This window comes from Heptranchias perlo, chromosome 14 (genome assembly GCF_035084215.1).
Source record: "Heptranchias perlo isolate sHepPer1 chromosome 14, sHepPer1.hap1, whole genome shotgun sequence".
NCBI classification, from domain to species: Eukaryota; Metazoa; Chordata; class Chondrichthyes; order Hexanchiformes; family Hexanchidae; genus Heptranchias; species Heptranchias perlo.
The window spans coordinates 31648180-31666214 of record NC_090338.1 but is presented as its reverse complement, the minus strand read 5'-3'; the positions used below and the strand labels follow the sequence as shown (position 1 = coordinate 31666214).

At 42.2% G+C, this 18035-nt stretch overlaps 1 protein-coding gene across 6 annotated transcripts in view; it reads left to right on the top strand.

Moving 5' to 3' along the window:
* Positions 1-17755, top strand: part of macroh2a1 (macroH2A.1 histone) — a 48057-nt gene extending 30302 nt beyond the window's left edge. For 2 of the 6 annotated variants that reach the window (XR_010965656.1, XR_010965655.1), the window contains 3 exons: positions 5187-5276; positions 8286-8460; positions 17096-17275. Coding sequence is in view for 2 of the 6 variants with exons in the window: in XM_067996218.1 (XP_067852319.1) it covers positions 5187-5276; positions 8286-8460; positions 17096-17261 (431 nt within the window). In the remaining 4 variants the exon portion in view is untranslated. Of the gene's footprint in view, positions 1-5186; positions 5277-8285; positions 8461-17095 lie in introns of those variants that run through there. The other 4 variants (XM_067996218.1, XM_067996217.1, XR_010965658.1 and 1 more) reach the window with 3 other exon arrangements.
* The last annotated feature ends 280 nt before the right edge of the window (positions 17756-18035 follow it).

Sequence of the window (18035 nt, the reverse complement as noted above, 5' to 3'; positions counted from 1 at the left end):
CTGCTCACTGGATGATGCCACTAACTGAACGGATGGAACACAATTAAGAATCAGCTTGTGAGATCATCACTGGGACTGTCCATTTACAGTCCATTACAAATGCAATAAAATTAAAAATGTATTCCATATTTGCAAATTTGTGAGGGGGGTTTGTTACTAGTCTAAATTTTAAAAGTTTCCAACCAATAGGTTAGAGAGCAACAGCTTTGAATTTGTTTTGGCTGCTGCTTGTGGAATAAACTCCATCGAATATTGAGATTTGTTGTGATGAGTGTGGAACTTGAATGGTGGTTATATTTTACACCAGGGTTGTCATGATTTGCTTGCAACGTTACAATGGATTTTGAAGAATTCTGATGTTTTCTCATTCTTCCATATTCAGTCTGCTGTTTTATTGTAATAGCCCATTGCAGTAGGTCATATTCCACTGAGGTGAAATTAATTTGATATTGAACCTCAATCCCATAATTCTCATAGCACCATGTCCCAGAGATAGGATGCAAATCTGCCTGTCCTACTGCTAAACACAAGGCAGATTTGAATCGCCATGGCTTGTACTGCTTTGCAGCATATGGTTTGGGTTTCAGCTGCTATGTGATCAGAGTAAGCTACAACCCATCTTAATGTAGCAATGCCAAATATTAACTGAAGTACCCAACAGGCAACTGCTGGGTTGATGATGTGTGTTTCAATCATCATCCAGTTCACACTCCGACCTGTAGTCTCCCACCGATGCAGGTCTTGTTGGTCAGAGGCTGCTTTAAGCCACTTTCGAGCTACCATTGTATCTAGATAGCATGCATCACTTAAGTAAGAGTTACCATAAAAGCCAGAGTTGGTTGTTCAATACATTAAAGATAGGTCTAAGTTATAATCTACCAATAAGGTTAATAAGTACATACATTTAGTAAGCCAAATGCATATATCACTCAGTACAACTATCCCCACAGCTCAATTTTCAAATTTTTTTCTGCTTTTTTGGGTGTTAGTTTTAATAGTCTTAGCATTTAGGGAGGGTCATATTGTAAACTCCATTTGCTGCAAATGTTCCCAGATTGCAACAAAGTAAATTTGGCCTTTATTGCAAGGGGATTGGAGTACAAGAGTAAGGAAGTCTTATTACAATTGTACAGGGCTTTGGTGAGACCTCACCTGGAGCACTGTGTACAGTTTTGGTCTCCTTATCTAAGGAAGGATATACTTGCCTTAGAGGCGGTGCAACAGAGGTTCACAAGATTAATTCCTTGGATGAGAGGGTTGTCCTATGAGGAGAGATTGAGTAGAATGGGCCTATATGCTCTGGAGTTTAGAAGAATGAGAGGTGATCTCATTGAAACATATCAGATTCTGAGGGGGCTTGACAGGGTAGATGCTCAGAGGTTGTTTCCCCTGATTGGGGAGTCTAGAATTAGAGGGCATAGTCGCAGGATAAGGGGTTGGCCATTTAAGACTGAGATGAGGAGGAATTTCTTCACTCAGAGGGTTGTGAATCTTTGGAATTCTCTACCCCAGAGGGCTGTGGTTGCTGAGTCATTGAGTATATTCAAGGCTGAGATCGATAGATTTTTGGACTCTAGGGGAATCAAGGGATAGGGGGATCGGACAAGAAAGTGGAGTTCAGGTTGAAGATCAGCCATGATCTGATTGAATGGCGGAGCAGGCTCGAGGGGCCGTATGGCCTACTCCTGCTCCTATCTCTTATGTTCTTATGTTAATAAAAGGGAGCATAATAACACAAAATGTTTGTGGTTGCATTTGTGATGGATTCTCCACCAGTAAAATCCAGGGCTATATTCAGTAAATTCCAGGTCTCCAGGATTATCCTGGAAAGCAAAGATAACCTCCAGCTCCTTTTCTCCACTACCAACTGTCTCCTTAAGCCCCTCTCTCCTACCCCGTCCACCCTCACCTCCAACAACAAGTGCAAGGAACTCATAGACTTCTTTGTCACTATGATTGGGACCATTTGTTCAGCTGGGTCTGCAGCATTTCCTCCCATCCCCTTGCCCACCAAGCCAAACCTTCCCCAAACCTTCTCCTGCTGCCCTAGACTTGAACCCACATCTTTTTGTTAATTCTCTCCTATCTCCCCCGAGCATATCTTTTGTCTGAGACCCACTTCCTGCTCTCTCAACCCCATTCCCACTAAACTTCCCTTCCTGTCCCCCATGCTCCCTGACAATGTAATATTCCCTCTCCTGAGGTACTGATCCCCTCCCTTTCAAAATCATAGTAATCAGTCCCTCCTCAAAAAACCCACCCTCGCCCCCAATATCCTTGCAAACAACCGCCCCACCTCCAATCTCCCTCTCAAGTCCATGAACATGTTGTCGCCTCCTAAATCTATGCCCATCTCTCCCACAACACCATGTTTGAATCTCTCCAATCATGTTTCTACCCCTGCCATAGCACTGAAATGGCCCTATCAAAGTCACAAATGACATCGTCTGTGACTGCGACCACGATCCCTCTTCATTCTTCTCCAACTCCCTGCAGCTGTTGACATGGTCAACTACACCATCCTCCTCCAATGCTTCTCCTCCACTGTCCAGTTCAGTGGGACTGCCCTCGCTTGGTTCCACAATCACCTATCTGACTGTAGCCAGAGCATCTCCAGCAATGAGCCCTCTTCCCGCCCCAGCACCGTTGCCTCTGGATCCCCCCCAAGGATCTATCCTTGACCTTCTCTTCATCTATATGCTGCCTCTTACCAACATCCTCTGAAGACATGGGGCCAGCTTCCACATGTACGCGGACAACATCCTGCTCTACTTCTCCACCACTTCTCAAAGCCTCCACTGCTTCTGTGTTGTCAGACCGTTTGTCCAATATCCAGTCCTGGATGAGCCACAGTTTTTTCTGGTAAAACATTGGGAAGACCGAAGCCATCGTCTTTGACCACTCACCATAATCTCCATACCCTTGCCACCAATTCCAATTCCATTCCCCTTCCAGGCCACTGTCTCAGGTTGAACCAGACTGTTCATAACTTTGGCATCCCATTTCACCCAGAGCTAAACTTCCGACCCCATATCCTCTCCACTACATAGACCATCTAATTCCACCCTTCTGCACCTCTGCCTCAGCCCATCTGCTGCCAAAACCCTCATACATTCCTTTGTCATATCCAAACTCATATTCCAATGCTCTCCTGACTGGCCTCCCATTTCTACCCTTCATGAACTTCAGCTCATCTAAAACTCTGCTGGATCCATATCTTATCCCTCACCAAGCCCACTCACCCATCACTCTTGTGCTCACTGACCTACATTGGTTTCTGGTCCCCCCAATGCCTCAAATTTAAAATTCTTATTCTCATTTTCAGATCCTTTCATGGACACACCCCTTCCCTATCTTTGTAACTTTCTCCAGCCCTACAACCCTCTGAGAACTCTGCACTCCAACTCTGGTCCCTTGTGTACTCCCTTTGCCTCACCTTTGGCAACCATGCCTTCAGCGACTAGGCCCTAAACTCTGGAATCTCCTCCCTAAAACTCTCTGATTCTCCACCTTCCACTCCTCCTTTAAGACCCTCCTTAAAACCCATCTCTTTGACCTAGCTTTAAGCCACCCTTCCTAATAGCTCCTGTGGCTTGGTGTCAATTTTTGTCTGATTACACTTCTGTGAAGTGCCTTGGGATATTTTTCTATATTAAAGGTGCTTTGTTCATACAAGTTGCTGTTGTACACTATCAAAAAAAAAATAACAAACTCCAACTGAAGCTCTCCTAATGCACCTTCTTATTCAAAACTTTTATTTAAATTCTGTGTTTAGTTGTACAGTTTGCAGTTACTTCAACATAAATTGAGTGTGGTGTAGCAAATGATACAGTACTTGGTGCTCTTCTGAGGTTGGAATTCAGGCACATTGTTGGGATATTGTAGAGAAAGCTTTACTCTATATCAAACCCATGCTGTACTTGGCTTGGGAGTGCTTGATACCAGCACTAGGTGACATAGTGGATAGCTGTTCCCCAATACTGACATCCCTGGCTTTAATAAGTACAAAAGTTCCCAATTTTATTTTGCAAAAGACAGTAAGGTTGGTTATCTGATGTAAAAGAAGACATGGGAGATAATTTTCAACTAATGCTGGAGCGTAAAATGGCTGTTATAGAAACCGCCCAATTTTCTTTTCCTTTCAATGGAAAGGAAAATTGTCTGGTTTCTATAACGGGCACCTGACCCACTGTGCCAGTTTTACGCTCCAGTGGAAAGTTAATATGACCCACCATGGACTTTTGAAGATTGAGCCTTTTGAGGGAGCAGCACAGTCAGTAACATCTGAATTGGCTTAGTGTAGAGTATCCTCTGCAGATTTCTCTACTGGGAGCAGCTTTCTATATAAAATGGTTGCTCATAAAAAGTTGATTAAATCCTGCAGATTGCAGTGAACTTATCTACTGCAACATTTCCTTGAGAATTTAAGAATATTTTTGTGAAGTTACTGAAATTTGAAGTTATTTTCAGTTCAATTTTAATTCAGACAAAATTAACTGACTAGGAATTAATTACCCACGTAGATCAGTTTGATACTGATGAGTTATAAATTGACATGAGCTAGAATTCTAGTTAAAGGGATACCATGATACTATGATGGGCTAATCTTGAATATTAATCTGTAAAATATACTGTTAATATCGTTTAAGAACTCTGTTATGTACAAGTTTAAAAAAAAATTGAATCTGAACTGCAAGAAATGCTGGTAGATGAGGATTGCAAATGGACGATCACGTGCTGAGCAGATGGTCAGTCACCACGGAATGAGTTGCTTTTTTTGCTTCCTCAATTTTTAAAAAATGACATACTGGGGTATTTTTTCTACAGATGAGTAATCAAGGATATCAATTGACCTGGAGTCGACCTTTAAAATCTATGATGTGACGTATTAATTTAAATATTTATTTTATATTATCCACTGGCTCCTCAGTGTAAGATACTTGATGCACCACAACTTCTGATGGAGTATATTTACGGCTTACTGTCTGATCAATTTGCATAAAATAAATCGACCTGTGACAAACCCTTACCGGCTTTCTAAAAGGTTCTCATTAGCTGAGAAACTCTAGAGCATATTGCTTTTCTTTCTCAAATCATTGCAACCCTTACGGTGCTCGACTATACAATGTTTGCTCTTGTGTTTCTGCTCCAATACCACTGAAGTAAATTCTAATGTCAACTTTTAGGAAATGCTTTGGAAAAGAAGGGCGGCAAGGAGTTTACAGAGGCTGTTAACGATCTACGCAAGAAGAATGGTCCCTTGGACACAGCAGGAGGTACAATCACTTGAATGCTCTTTGTAGGAGAGGCACAAAGAAAAGTACATTTCTTTATGCATATTTTTAAAAATTTACAAATAGAGTAAAAATACACTATGTATAATGAATGCACCATTGCTACCTGGTATACCCAAGGCATAAAAAGCTCGACTCAACAGTGATGGGTGGCCTATTTTGTGAAGATGATGATAACGGAAATCTCAAGGGTTATAATCTCTGGATTATTACCTGAACCATGTGCAAATTGGCGTAGGGATAAGCAGATTAGGGAGATGAACACGTGGTTGAAGAAGTGGTGTGGGAAAGAGGGGTTTCATTTAATGGGACACTGGCACCAGTACTGGGACAAGAAAGAACTGTACAGTTGGGACGGGCTCCACCTGAACCGGGCTGGGACCAGAGTCCTAGCAGAAAGGATAAATAGGGTGGTCACAAGGACTTTAAACTAGTAAATGGGCGGGGTGGGGTGGGGGGAGGGCATGGAGAAAGAGGGCTCAGGTGGAAAAAGTGGTATAAATAATAATTTTAAAACAAATGAAAAGGAAGATGGCAGAGTGATAGTCAGAAATTATGCTTTGGGCACTACAGGTAAAGGGAAAACTAAATGGTATAAAGTAATTAAATCAGGAGAGAGGAATAAGAAATGTGTAAGAAAAACAACATTAGAACAGAAGGACAGGTTAGGGTGTGTGGCCCAAATAAGTGTTTATACAAACACAGGGAGTATAAGGAACAAATTGAATGAATTTGCAGGCGCAAATTCAACTGAGAGGGTACGACATGGTAACCATTACTGAGACATGGCTGCAAGACAGTCAGGACTGGGAACTGAATATACCAGGTTATAAGGTCCATAGGAAGGTTGGGAAACTGGTAGAGAGGGGAAGGAGTAGCCTTAATGATTAAGGATGAAATTACTTCAATGATAAGAGTGGATATAACAAGAGGTAAGCAGACAGTGGAGACTTTGAGTAGAATTAAGAAAGAGAAAAGGATTTAAGTCTGTAGTGGGAGTTTTGTATAGGCCCCCTTGCGAAGTGGCAGAATGTATAAATGCAGAGATTAGACAAGCATGTAGCAAAGGCAGAGTGGTTTTAATGGGGGAGTTTAACTTTCATATAGGTTGGGATAAGCAGATGAGCTCATGTCAGAAAGGTAGCAAATTTCTTGTGTGTTCAGGACAGCTTTCTGCAACAGTATGTCATAGAACCAACAAGGGGGCAGGCTATATTAGATTTAGTAATGAGTAAGGAGCCAGATTTAGTTAACAGCCTAATGATGTGTGAACATTTATCCAATAGCGATCATAATATGACCGAGTTCAATGTTGTGTTTGAAAGGGAAAAACCCGTATCAGCTACTAAGATTCTAAATTTAGGTAAGGCCGACTTCAACTGGATGAGACAGAGACTGTCCACAGTAAACTGGGCAAATCTGTTAATGGGTAAAACAACAGATGATCAGTGGGAGGTGTTCAAAAAATAATTTAACATGATACAGAACCAGTTGATACCCCTAAGGGCCAAGAGCTCTACTTGCCAAAAAAAACAGCCATGGATGACAAAAGAGGTAAGGGACAACATAAAATGAAAAGGAAAAGCATACAAATATGCAAAAAATAGCACAGATCCTGGCGACTGGGTAGAGATACAAAGAACAGAAAACGGTGACAAAACAGATAGTAAGAGCTATAAAAAGGAAGTATGAAAAGAAACTAGCAAGGGATATCAAAATCAACACATTTTTTACAATTATATTAAGAAAAAGGTGATCAAGAGTAATGTGAGCCCCTTAAAAACTGATGGTGATATTGTAAACGAAAATAAGGAAATGGTGGACATGTTAAATAATTACTTTGCATCAGTATTTACAGTAGAGGAAGAGGATAGCATGCTGGACACCCCAAGGAAACTAATTTTGAATCAGGAACGGGGACTCACCATAATTAACGTAAACAAATGAATAGTAATGAAGCAAATAATGGCACTTAGGAGTGACAAATCCCCAGGACCAGATGGTTTCCATCCCATGGTTTTAAAGGAATTAGATGAGAACATTGCAGATGCCCCAACTATAATCTTCCAAAGTTCTCTCGATTCAGGAACCGTTCCTTTAGATTGGAAAATTGCACATCTCACTCCACTATTTAAGAAAGGTGAGAGGGAAACCAGGGAATTATAGACCAGTTAGTGTAACATCTGTTGTTGGGAAATTACTGAAGTCTATAATTAAGGATAGAGTGACTGAGCACCTTGAAAATTTTCAGTTGATCAGAGGGAGCCAGCGTGGATTTGTAAAGGGTAGGTCATGCCTGAGGAACCTGATTGAATTTTTTGAAGAGGTGACTAAAGTAGTGGACAGGCGAATGTCTATGGATGTTGTTTATATGGACTTCTAGAAGACATTCGATAAAGTTCCTCACAAGAGACTGTTAGCTAAAGTCGAAGCTAATGGAATTGAGAGCAAATTATTGACCTGGTTAGGAAATTGGCTGAGTGGCAGGAGACGGAGAGTAGGCATAATGGGCATGTACACAAATTCTCCTTGGAACAGACACGATTGAGAGGAGATTTGATAGAGGTGTTCAAAATCATGAAGGGTCTAGACAGAGTGGATAGAGAGCAACTGTTCCCATTGACGGAAGGGTCAAGAACCAGAGGGCATAGATTTACGGTGATTGGCAAAACAACCAAAGGTGATATGAGGAAAAACATTTTTTACACAGCGAGTGGTTAGGATCTGGAATGCACAGCCGGAAGGAGTGGTGGAGGCAGATTCAATCATGGCCTTCAAAAGGGAACTAGATAAGTACTTGAAACAAAAAATGTGCAGGGCTACGGCGATGGGGCGGGGCAGTGGGACGAGCTCGATTGCTCTTGCATAGAGCCAGCACGGACTCGATGGGCCGAATGGCCTCCTTCTGTGCTGTAACCTTTTATGGTTCTATGATTTGATTAAGAGTATAGCATCTCTCTCTAAAAATATTCCATAATTCTTTTTTGCTAGCTGTGGTCAGTTCGGGCCATGGACTGCCAGCCAAATTTGTTATTCATTGCAATAGCCCAGGCTGGGGGTCAGACAAGTGTGAGGAGCTCCTGGAGAAAACCGTGAAGAACTGCCTGGCACTGGCAGATGAGAAGAAGCTGAAATCTATTGCCTTTCCATCAATCGGCAGTGGCAAGTATGGAACTTTACTGCACCCTGTATTATTTAAAAAGAGGAATTATTTTAAGTTGTACCAAGTTCGCAATAAGTGCTAAAGCTGTATCTATATATAAGATATTGCTGCATCTATATAGTGCTCCAGAACTAGTCGCGCCTCTAGCCAAACTGTTCCAGTACAGCTACAACTGGCATCTACCCGACAATGTGGAAAATTGCCCAGGTATGTCCTGTCCACAAAAAGCAGGACAAATCCAATCCGGCCAATTACCGCCCTATCAGTCTACTTTCAATCGTCGGCAAAGTGATGGAAGGTGTCGTCGACAATGCTATCAAGCAGCACTTACACACCAATAACCTGCTCACCGATGCTCAGTTTGGGTTCCGCCAGGACCACTCGGCTCCAGACCTCATTACAGCCTCGGTCCAAACACTGACAAAAGAGCTGAATTCCAGAGGTGAGGTGAGAGTGACTGCCCTTGACATCAAGGCAGCATTTGACTGAGTGTGGCACCAAGGAGCCCTAGTAAAATTGAAGTCAATGGGGATCGGGGAAAACTCTCCAGTGGTTGGAGTCATATCTAGCAAAAAGGAAGATGGTAGTGGTTGTTGGAGGCCGATCATCTCAGCCCCAGGACATTGCTGCAGGAGTTCCTCAAGGCAGTGTCCTAGGCCCAACCATCTTCAGCTGCTTCATCAATGACCTTCCCTCCATCGTGAGGTCAGAAATGGGGATATTCGCTGTTGATTGCACAATGTTCAGTTCCATTCGCAACCCCTCAGATAATGAAGCAGTCCGTGCCTGCATGCAGCAAGACCTGGACAACATCCAGGCTTGGGCTGATAAGTGGCAAGTAACTATCGCGCCAGACAAGTGCCAGGCAATGACCATCTCCAACAAGAGAGAGTCTAACCACCTCCTCTTGACATTCAACGGCATTACCATCACCAAATCTCCTACCATCAACATCTTGGGGGTCACCATTGACTAGAAACTTAACTGGACCAGCCACATATAGCCACAGTATTTAAGAGCAGGTCAGAGGCTGGGTATTCTGCGGCAATTGACTCACCTCCTGACTCCCCAAAGCCTTTCCACCATCTACAAGGCACAAGTCAGGAGTGTGATGGAATACTCTCCACTTGTCTGGATGAGTGAAGCTGCAACAACACTCAAGAAGCTCGACACCATCCAGGACAAAGCAGCCCGCTTCATTAGCACCCCATCCACCACCCTAAACATTTACTCCCTTCATCAACGGTGCACCATGGCTGCAGTGTGTACCATCCACAGGATGCACTGCAGCAACTTGCCAAGGCTTCTTCGACAGCACCTCCCAAACCCGCGACCTCTACCACCTAGAAGGACAAGAGCAGCAGGTACATGGGAACAACGCCACCTGCACGTTCCCTTCCAAGTCACACACCATCCTGCCTTGGAAGTATATCGCTGTTCCTTCATCGTCGCTGGGTCAAAATCCTGGAATTCCCGACCTAACAGCTCTGTGGGAGAACCTTCACCATACGGACTGCAGCGATTCAAGAAGGCGGCTCACCACCATCTTCTCAGGGGCAATTAAGGATGGGCAATAAAATGCTGGCCGTGCCAGCGACGCCCACATCCCATGAACGAATAAAAATAAGCGATGCCAAAATCTATATATCTATTTGTTATTGATATAATGAGAATGGTATGTGTGGATGCATTTCCTGTCCATCATGTCACAATTATAGGCAAATTTGTTCAAAACAAATTTCTTTCAACTTATTGACCCATGCGAATTTCTTCTAGCAATCTTCTTTGAATAAAAGAGAAAGAAAGTCAGTCATTTAAAATATTCTGGGAAACTCCCTCCCAACAGAAATACCTTATTAACCAGGAGTCAGAAGATCTGTAGCCTACGACTTAAAAAATAATCTTAACAATCGCACTGAAAAAAACAAAAAAGACAGCCAACATTACATCCCGGCTAATCACTTTGCAGCCTAAAGAACAAATAAACTCTGACTGACCTCATTCTGCTTAGTTCCTTCATCAATTGGACAGTGATTGAATTGAGGCTCTGTTTACTTAGCAACATTAGACCTTCTGGCCTTAAGGAACGCAACTTTACACTCAGATTTAGCATAACAGCAGATTAATACATTGTACATGACATGATATCATGTTTCTGTCTTTATAAAACAGCATATCCTCCGACATACTCTTGAATTATTCTTTATTCTGACCCCTGTACCTGCTTTGAGCAGGCCATTACACGGTGATTTCATTGCATTCAAATTAAATAGCACAGGTTTGCAGGTTCTATGCTGCAGTGCAATCCTCCACCTAATCTTTTTTCTACTAACCATTTACAGTCCAAGAATGAACTCTTTTTCCACCTCCAGCTCTTTATTGTCATATAGGTCTTATATATGCATCACCTGTAGCAGTGTAGGCAGGAAGTTACCTGCTCCAAGGCCTTAAATAATACCGCTGTTCAGCTGGCTGTCAGGAGATGCACAATGGTGACCATGAATAACATGCCTTCTGGTTTTTCCTCCCTATGATGAATAAATTGAGTCTAAGGAACTCAGCAGAGCAGGGAAGTTGGAACTGTATCCTTCCACTCCATGGTCCCATGCTTTTGTGCATCAAAGACATCAGTGTACCATAGCACTAAAACTTGTTTAAAAAATTGTATTCACAAGAATTTTTTTATGTACAGTACCATCCTTGTGTATTTGTATTATTCTGTAATTTCATAATATCAAGGAGGTGAAATTTGATTTTGGCAATAGCACAAAACGGGCGACAGCGAATCAGCAGTTCACTTTACACCCAATCCGATGGAAAAGAAAATTAGGCGGGGTGTAAACAGGCTGCCAATTCACTATCGCCAAAGTCAACTTTCACTCCCCAAGTTTGTTAAGTCACTGAATGCTGCACTGTAAGTGGAAAACTCTACTGTGAAACTGTGCCTTCATATCTTCTTACACTGGTTGGCCTGACACAAACTATGCCATGCCCTTTTGAAGCCCATATGGTAGAAAGCTAGACAGAAAAAAGGATGGAATATTTGATTTTTCCACAGTGTTTTACATACAGCGGATAGTTTCCTAGAGTTGGTTGATATTGATTGACACTTTTTAAAGAAGAGTAGATAAATATCCAGTAGGAATCATCAAAATTATGCATAGAAAGAGGGCCAATTAGCACACTGTGTCTGTGCTGGTATTAGCTCTTTAACAGGAGCTATCGATTCTAATCCCATTTCCCTGCCCTTTCCCCATATAATTTGCTATCCGTGCTTGGGACGTTTTACTACATTAAAGGCACTATATAAATGCATGTTGTTGTTTTCAAATATTTATCCAATCCTTTTTAAAATTATGTTAAAGTCTTTGCATTACACGCCACTTGCAGTAAAACATCCCTTGTTTTAATAACCCTCAGTGTAAAAATAATTCTTCTAGCTGCCCCCTTTGTTCTTTAATGATCATATTAAGTCCGTCTCCCCCCACCCCCCCCCCCCACCCATTATCAAGAAATGAGTAGATTTTTTTTCACGAGTTACCCTCTCAAAGCTTTTTGTAGTCTTCAAACCTCTATTAGATTCCCCCTTAACTTTCTCTGCTCTAATGGAAAAGGCCCAATTTCTCAAGTGTTCCTTTTTCATGGTTCTTAAATCCTTCCTATAATCGGTTGGCCAGAATTCTACACAATACTCTGACTGTAGTCAAACAAATGTATTGTACGTCACTTCCTTGTTTTCTATTCATTGCCTCTATGTATAAAACCCAGAACCCCACTTGCCTTTTTAAGGCCTTTGCTACTTCCATCTCCACCTTTTAAAATATCTACATATCTGTGCCCCTAAATCTCTCACTCTGTTAAGAATCTTTTTTGGTTACTACGGTCTCTTTGTGTAGCGGGGACGACTGTTAAGCAGGGGCCCTTGAGTATATCACTTAATTCCAGTGTGATTGGTGGGGTCCATTTAATTTAAATTTAATTTAAATCAATTAAAGGGTAAGTCATGGCAGGACAGCTCGGCCCCGTGGCATGCTCCTCCTGCTCTATGTGGGAAATCAGGGACACTTTCTGTGTCCCTGACGACCATGTGTGTGGGAAGTGTATCCAGCTGCAGCTACTGACAGACCGCATTGCGGCACTAGAGCTGCGGATGGATACATATTGGTGCATTTGCGATGCTGAGAACCACGTGGATAGCACGTTTAGCGAGTTGGTCACACCGCAGGTAAAGGGTGTACAGGCAGGAAGTGAATGGGTGACCACCAGGCAGAGTAAGAGGTGCATGCAGGTAGTGCAGGGATCCCCTGTGGCCATCACCCTCTCAAACAGATATACCACTTTAGATACTGTTGGGGGGGATGACTTATCAGGGGAAGGCAGCAGCAGCCAACTTCCTGGCACCATGTGTGGCTCTGCTGCACAGGCTGGGAGGAAAAAGAGTGGAAGAGCTATAGTGATAGGGGACTCAATTGTAAGGGGAATAGATATGCGTTTCTGTGGCCGCAACCGAGACTCCAGGATGGTGTGTTGCCTCCCTGGTGCAAGGGTCAAGGACGTCTAGGAGCGGCTACAGAACATTTTGGAGGGGGAGAGCGAACAGCCAGCTGTCGTGGTGCACATAGGCACCAATGATATAGGTAAAAAAGGGGATGAGGTCCTAAAAGCAGAGTATAGAGAGTTAGGAGGTAAATTTAAAAAATAGGACCTCAAAGGTAGTAATCTCAGGATTGCTACCAGTGCCACGTGCTAGTCAGAGTAGAAATAGGAGGATATTTCAAATGAATACGTGGCTGGAGGAGGGATTCAAATTCCTGGGACATTGGAACCGGTTCTGGGGGAGGTGGGACCAGTACAAACTGGACGGTCTGCACCTGGGCAGGGCTGGGACCGCTGTCCTAGGGGGAGTGTTTGCAAGTGCTGTTGGGGAGGGTTTAAACTAAAGTGGCAGGGGGTTGGGAACCTGAGCAGGGAGACAGAGGAAAGCGTGTCAGGAAGGGACAGAAGGTATGGAGGAAAAGGTAAAGTGTTAAAAAAGGAAAAAGCAGGAACTAAGTGTCACAAAACATATTTGAAAGTTCTTTATCTGAATGCACGTAGCATTCGTAACAAAATGGACGAGTTAACGGCACAAATAACTACGTATGGGTATGATCTTGTGGCCATTACAGAAACATGGCTGCAGGGTGACAACGACTGGGAATTAAATATGCCAGGGTATTTAACAATCAGGAAGGACAGGCAGGAAGGAAGGGGAGGTGGGGTGGCTATGTTAATAAAGGAAGGAATCACTGTAATACAGAGAAATGATATTGGGACAAAGGATCAGGATAATGAAACAGTTTGGGTAGAGATAAGGAATAATAAGGGGAAAAAACACTAGTGGGCGTAGTATATAGGCCTCCTAATAGTTGCAACTCTGCTGGAAGAAGTATTAATCAGGAAATAGTCGGGGCATGTAATAAGGGAACAGCTATAATTATGGGGGATTTTAACTATCATATTAACTGGACAAATCAAATTGGGCAGGGCAGCCTTGAGGAAGAGTTTATTGAGTGTATTAGGGATGGATTTCTTGAGCAGTATGTAACTGATCCTACAAGGGGGCAAGCAACCTTGGACCTGGTCCTGTGCAATGAGCCAGGATTAATTAATAATGTCCTAGTTAAGGATCCCGTTGGAATGAGTGACCATAACATGGTTACATGCCTTTTCCAATTAGAGGGTGAGAAGGTTGGTTCTCAAACAAGCGTACTGAGCTTGAATAAAGGAGACTCTGATGGTATGAGAGCGGAATTGATTAAAGTGGACTGGGAAAATAGATTAAAGGGTAAGACGGTACATGAACAGTGGTGTTCATTTAAGGAGTTATTTTACAACTTGCAAAAAAAAAATATTACACTGAGGAAAAAAGGGTGTAAGAAATGACAGCCATCCGTGGCTAAGTAAAGAAATTAAAGATAGTATCCGACTAAAAACATGGACATATAAGGTAGCCAAACTTAGTGGGAAGATTCAAGATTGGGAAGTCTTCAAAAGACAGCAAAAAGTAACTAAAGGATTGATTAAGAAAGGGAAGATAGATTATGAAAATAAATTAGCAAAAAATATAAAAACAGATAGCAAGAGTTTCTACAGTTATATAAAAAGAAAAAGGATGGCTAAGGCAAACGTAGGTCCCTTAGAGGATGAGACCGGGAAATTAATGGTGGGAAACATGGAGATGGCAAAAATGCTGAACAAATATTTTGTTTCAGTCTTTACGGTAGAGGACACTAAGAATATCCCAACACTGGACAAACAGGGGGCTCTAGTGGGGGAGGAGCTAAATACGATTAAAATCACTAAGGAATTGGTACTCAGTAAAATAATGGGACTCAAGGCGGATAAATCCCCTGGACCTGATGGCTTACATCCTAGGGCCTTGAGGGAAGTGGCAGTAGGGATTGTGGATGCTTTGGTAATAATTTTCCAAAATTCTCTGGACTCAGCAAAGGTCCCGGCAGATTGGAAAACTGCCAATGTAACACCCTTATTTAAAAAGGGTAGTAGGCAGAAGGCTGAAAATTATAGACCAGTTAGCCTAACATCTGTGGTGGGTAAAATTTTGGAGTCTATTATTAAGGAGACAGTAATGGAACATTTGGATAAACATAATTTAATAGGACAAAGTCAGCATGGCTTTATGAAGGGTAAGTCATGTCTGACAAATTTGCTTGAGTTCTTTGAGGACATAACGTACAGGGTGGATAAAGGGGAACCAGTGGACGTAGTGTATTTAGACTTCCAGAAGGCATTCGTCAAGGTGCCACATAAAAGATTATTGCTCAAGATAAAGAATCACTGGATTGGGGGTAATATTCTGGCATGGGTGGAGGATTGGTTATCTAACAGGAAGCAGAGAGTTGGGATAAATGGTTCATTCTCGGACTGGCAACCAGTAGCCAGTGGTGTTCCGCAGGGGTCGGTGCTGGGTCCCCAACTCTTTACAATCTATATTAACGATTTGGAGGAGGGGACCGAGTGTAACATATCAAAGTTTGCAGATGATACAAAGATGGGAGGAAAAGTAGAGAGTGAGGAGGACATAAAAAACCTACAAGGGGATATAGACAGGCTGGGTGAGTGGGTGGAGATTTGGCAGATGCAATACAATATTGGAAAATGTGAGGTTATGCACTTTGGCAGGAAAAATCATAGATCAAGTTATTATCTTAATGGCAAGAAACTGGAAAGTACTGCAGTACAAAGGGATCTGGGGGTCCTAGTGCAAGAAAATCAAAAAGTTAGTATGCAGGTGCAGCAGATGATCAAGAAGGCCAACGGAATGTTGGCTTTTATTGCTAGGGGGATAGAATATAAAAACAGGGAGGTATTGCTGCAGTTGTATAAGGTATTGGTGAGACCGCACCTGGAATACTGCATACAGTTTTGGTGTCCATACTTAAGAAAAGACATACTTGCTCTCGAGGCAGTACAAAGAAGGTTCACTCGGTTAATCCCGGGGATGAGGGGGCGGACATATGAGGAGAGGTTGAGTAGATTGGGACTCTGCTCATTGGAGTTCAGAAGAATGAGAGGCGATCTTATTGAAACATATAAGATTGTGAAGGGGCTTGATCGGGTGGATGCGGTAAGGATGTTCCCAAGGATGGGTGAAACTAGAACTAGGGGGCATAATCTTAGAATAAGGGGCTGCTCTTTCAAAACTGAGATGAGGAGAAACTTCTTCACTCAGAGGGTAGTAGGTCTGTAGAATTTGCTGCCCCAGGAAGCTGTGGAAGCTACATCATTAAATAAATTTAAAACAGAAATAGACAGTTTCCTAGAAGTAAAGGGAATTAGGGGTTATGGGGAGCGAGCAGGAAATTGGACATGAAGCTGAGTTCGGATTGGTCAAGGCCCTGTGGGTGGCGGAGCGGGCCCAGGGGCTGAGTGGCCAGGTCCTGCTCCTACTTCTTGTGTTCTTTAGATTTGAGGTTAGAATCAGATCAGCCATGATCTTATTGAATGGCGGAGCAGGCTCGAGGGGCCGATTGGCCTACTCCTGCTCCTATTTCTTATGTTCTTACCTTTTAGGATAATCTACTTTTCATTGTTGTTTTTCCCAAAATATACTGTTTCACATTTCTCTGCATTGAATTGCATCTGCCATCTATCTGCCCATTCCACTAACCTGTCCATGACTTCCTGTAATCTTCTCTATTCTTCCTTGCAGTTTGCATATTCTCCTCAAATTTGGTATATTCAGCAAACTTGAATGTAATTGCTCTTGTGCCAATGCCCAGGTCATGTACATAAATAAAAATAGGATTGAAGATTTTATTCAAATACTCTGCAGAACACAATGGTTTATGCACTTCTGGATGTGCCATTTGTGAGATGAGTAGTGTGGACTGAGAGGTTGGATTAACACCCTGGAATTCACCTGATTGCTCAGAGAAATCTGAGTTTAATGCTGGAGGTTTATCCATAGTTGGTTGCCTCCTGTGTGGGTTATGTGGAGACTATGATGAAGCAAATTGTCTGTAAATTGTGCAAGGAATGGTCTTGATGGCTTGAATGCCAATCCAGATTCTATGCTTTCTTGTGTACCCATTCCCAATAGTACAGTACTAACCAATTGTTAATTCCTCAACAGAAATGGGTTTCCCAAGCAGAGTGCTGCACAGCTGATCCTGAAGGCCATTTCCAGCTACTTTGTTTCTACAATGTCATCCTCAATCAAAACTGTCTACTTTGTTCTTTTTGATAGTGAAAGTATAGGGATTTATGTCCAGGAAATGGCAAAACTGGACGCTAATTAAAGATGTTGACCCCACATGAAGAGTTCCTTGACATTGTGACGCACACCATTTTTTTGTAAAGTCATTAAAGCAGCATAGGGCAAGCAATTCAAAGGAATCTTTTATTTAGCAATTGTTTCTTAATTTTACAATGGCACTGACATTTGGCTTGAAAACAGATTATGCACTGTTATCAGAAAGTCACTAGAATTCGTTGTAATTTAGTATATATTTTGTAGTTTTTAATTTGCATCAGAAAAAGACAAAAAAAAGGTTTGCTTATAGTCTGATGGACATTTTTAAATCTTAACTGGGAGAGATGAGAGGTACATTTTGTAACTCTGTTGTGGTACATTGTGCACCAAAGTAACTCTTTGAAAACACATGGTGCTATAAAACTGTATTTTGTTTACATCACATCTAATCAGCAAAAATGGTTGTCGAGAGTTATGATAAAATGGAGTTTGTCAGTTGATTATTAAATTGTTGGACTGTGGTGGCACATCTGTCTTTTATATATGGGTGGTGATGTCTTTTTGTTTTGTTTAAAATCAGTTACTAGTTACCCTACAACACAAGGAGAAAGTATATGGTTTGAAACAGGAGCAATCATACCTAGCCATTTTCATCCCTATTGTGAATGATATTGGAAGCTCACGCGTCTCAACTTGCAAACTTGAATTCAGGCTCTTAAAAATTGGGCACTTTGGCCCTGAATTTCCTTCATGTCAGTTACACTGTAGTTATGCCATACTTGTGCCAGAAAGTTATGCCATTCACCAGCAGAGAGAGCTA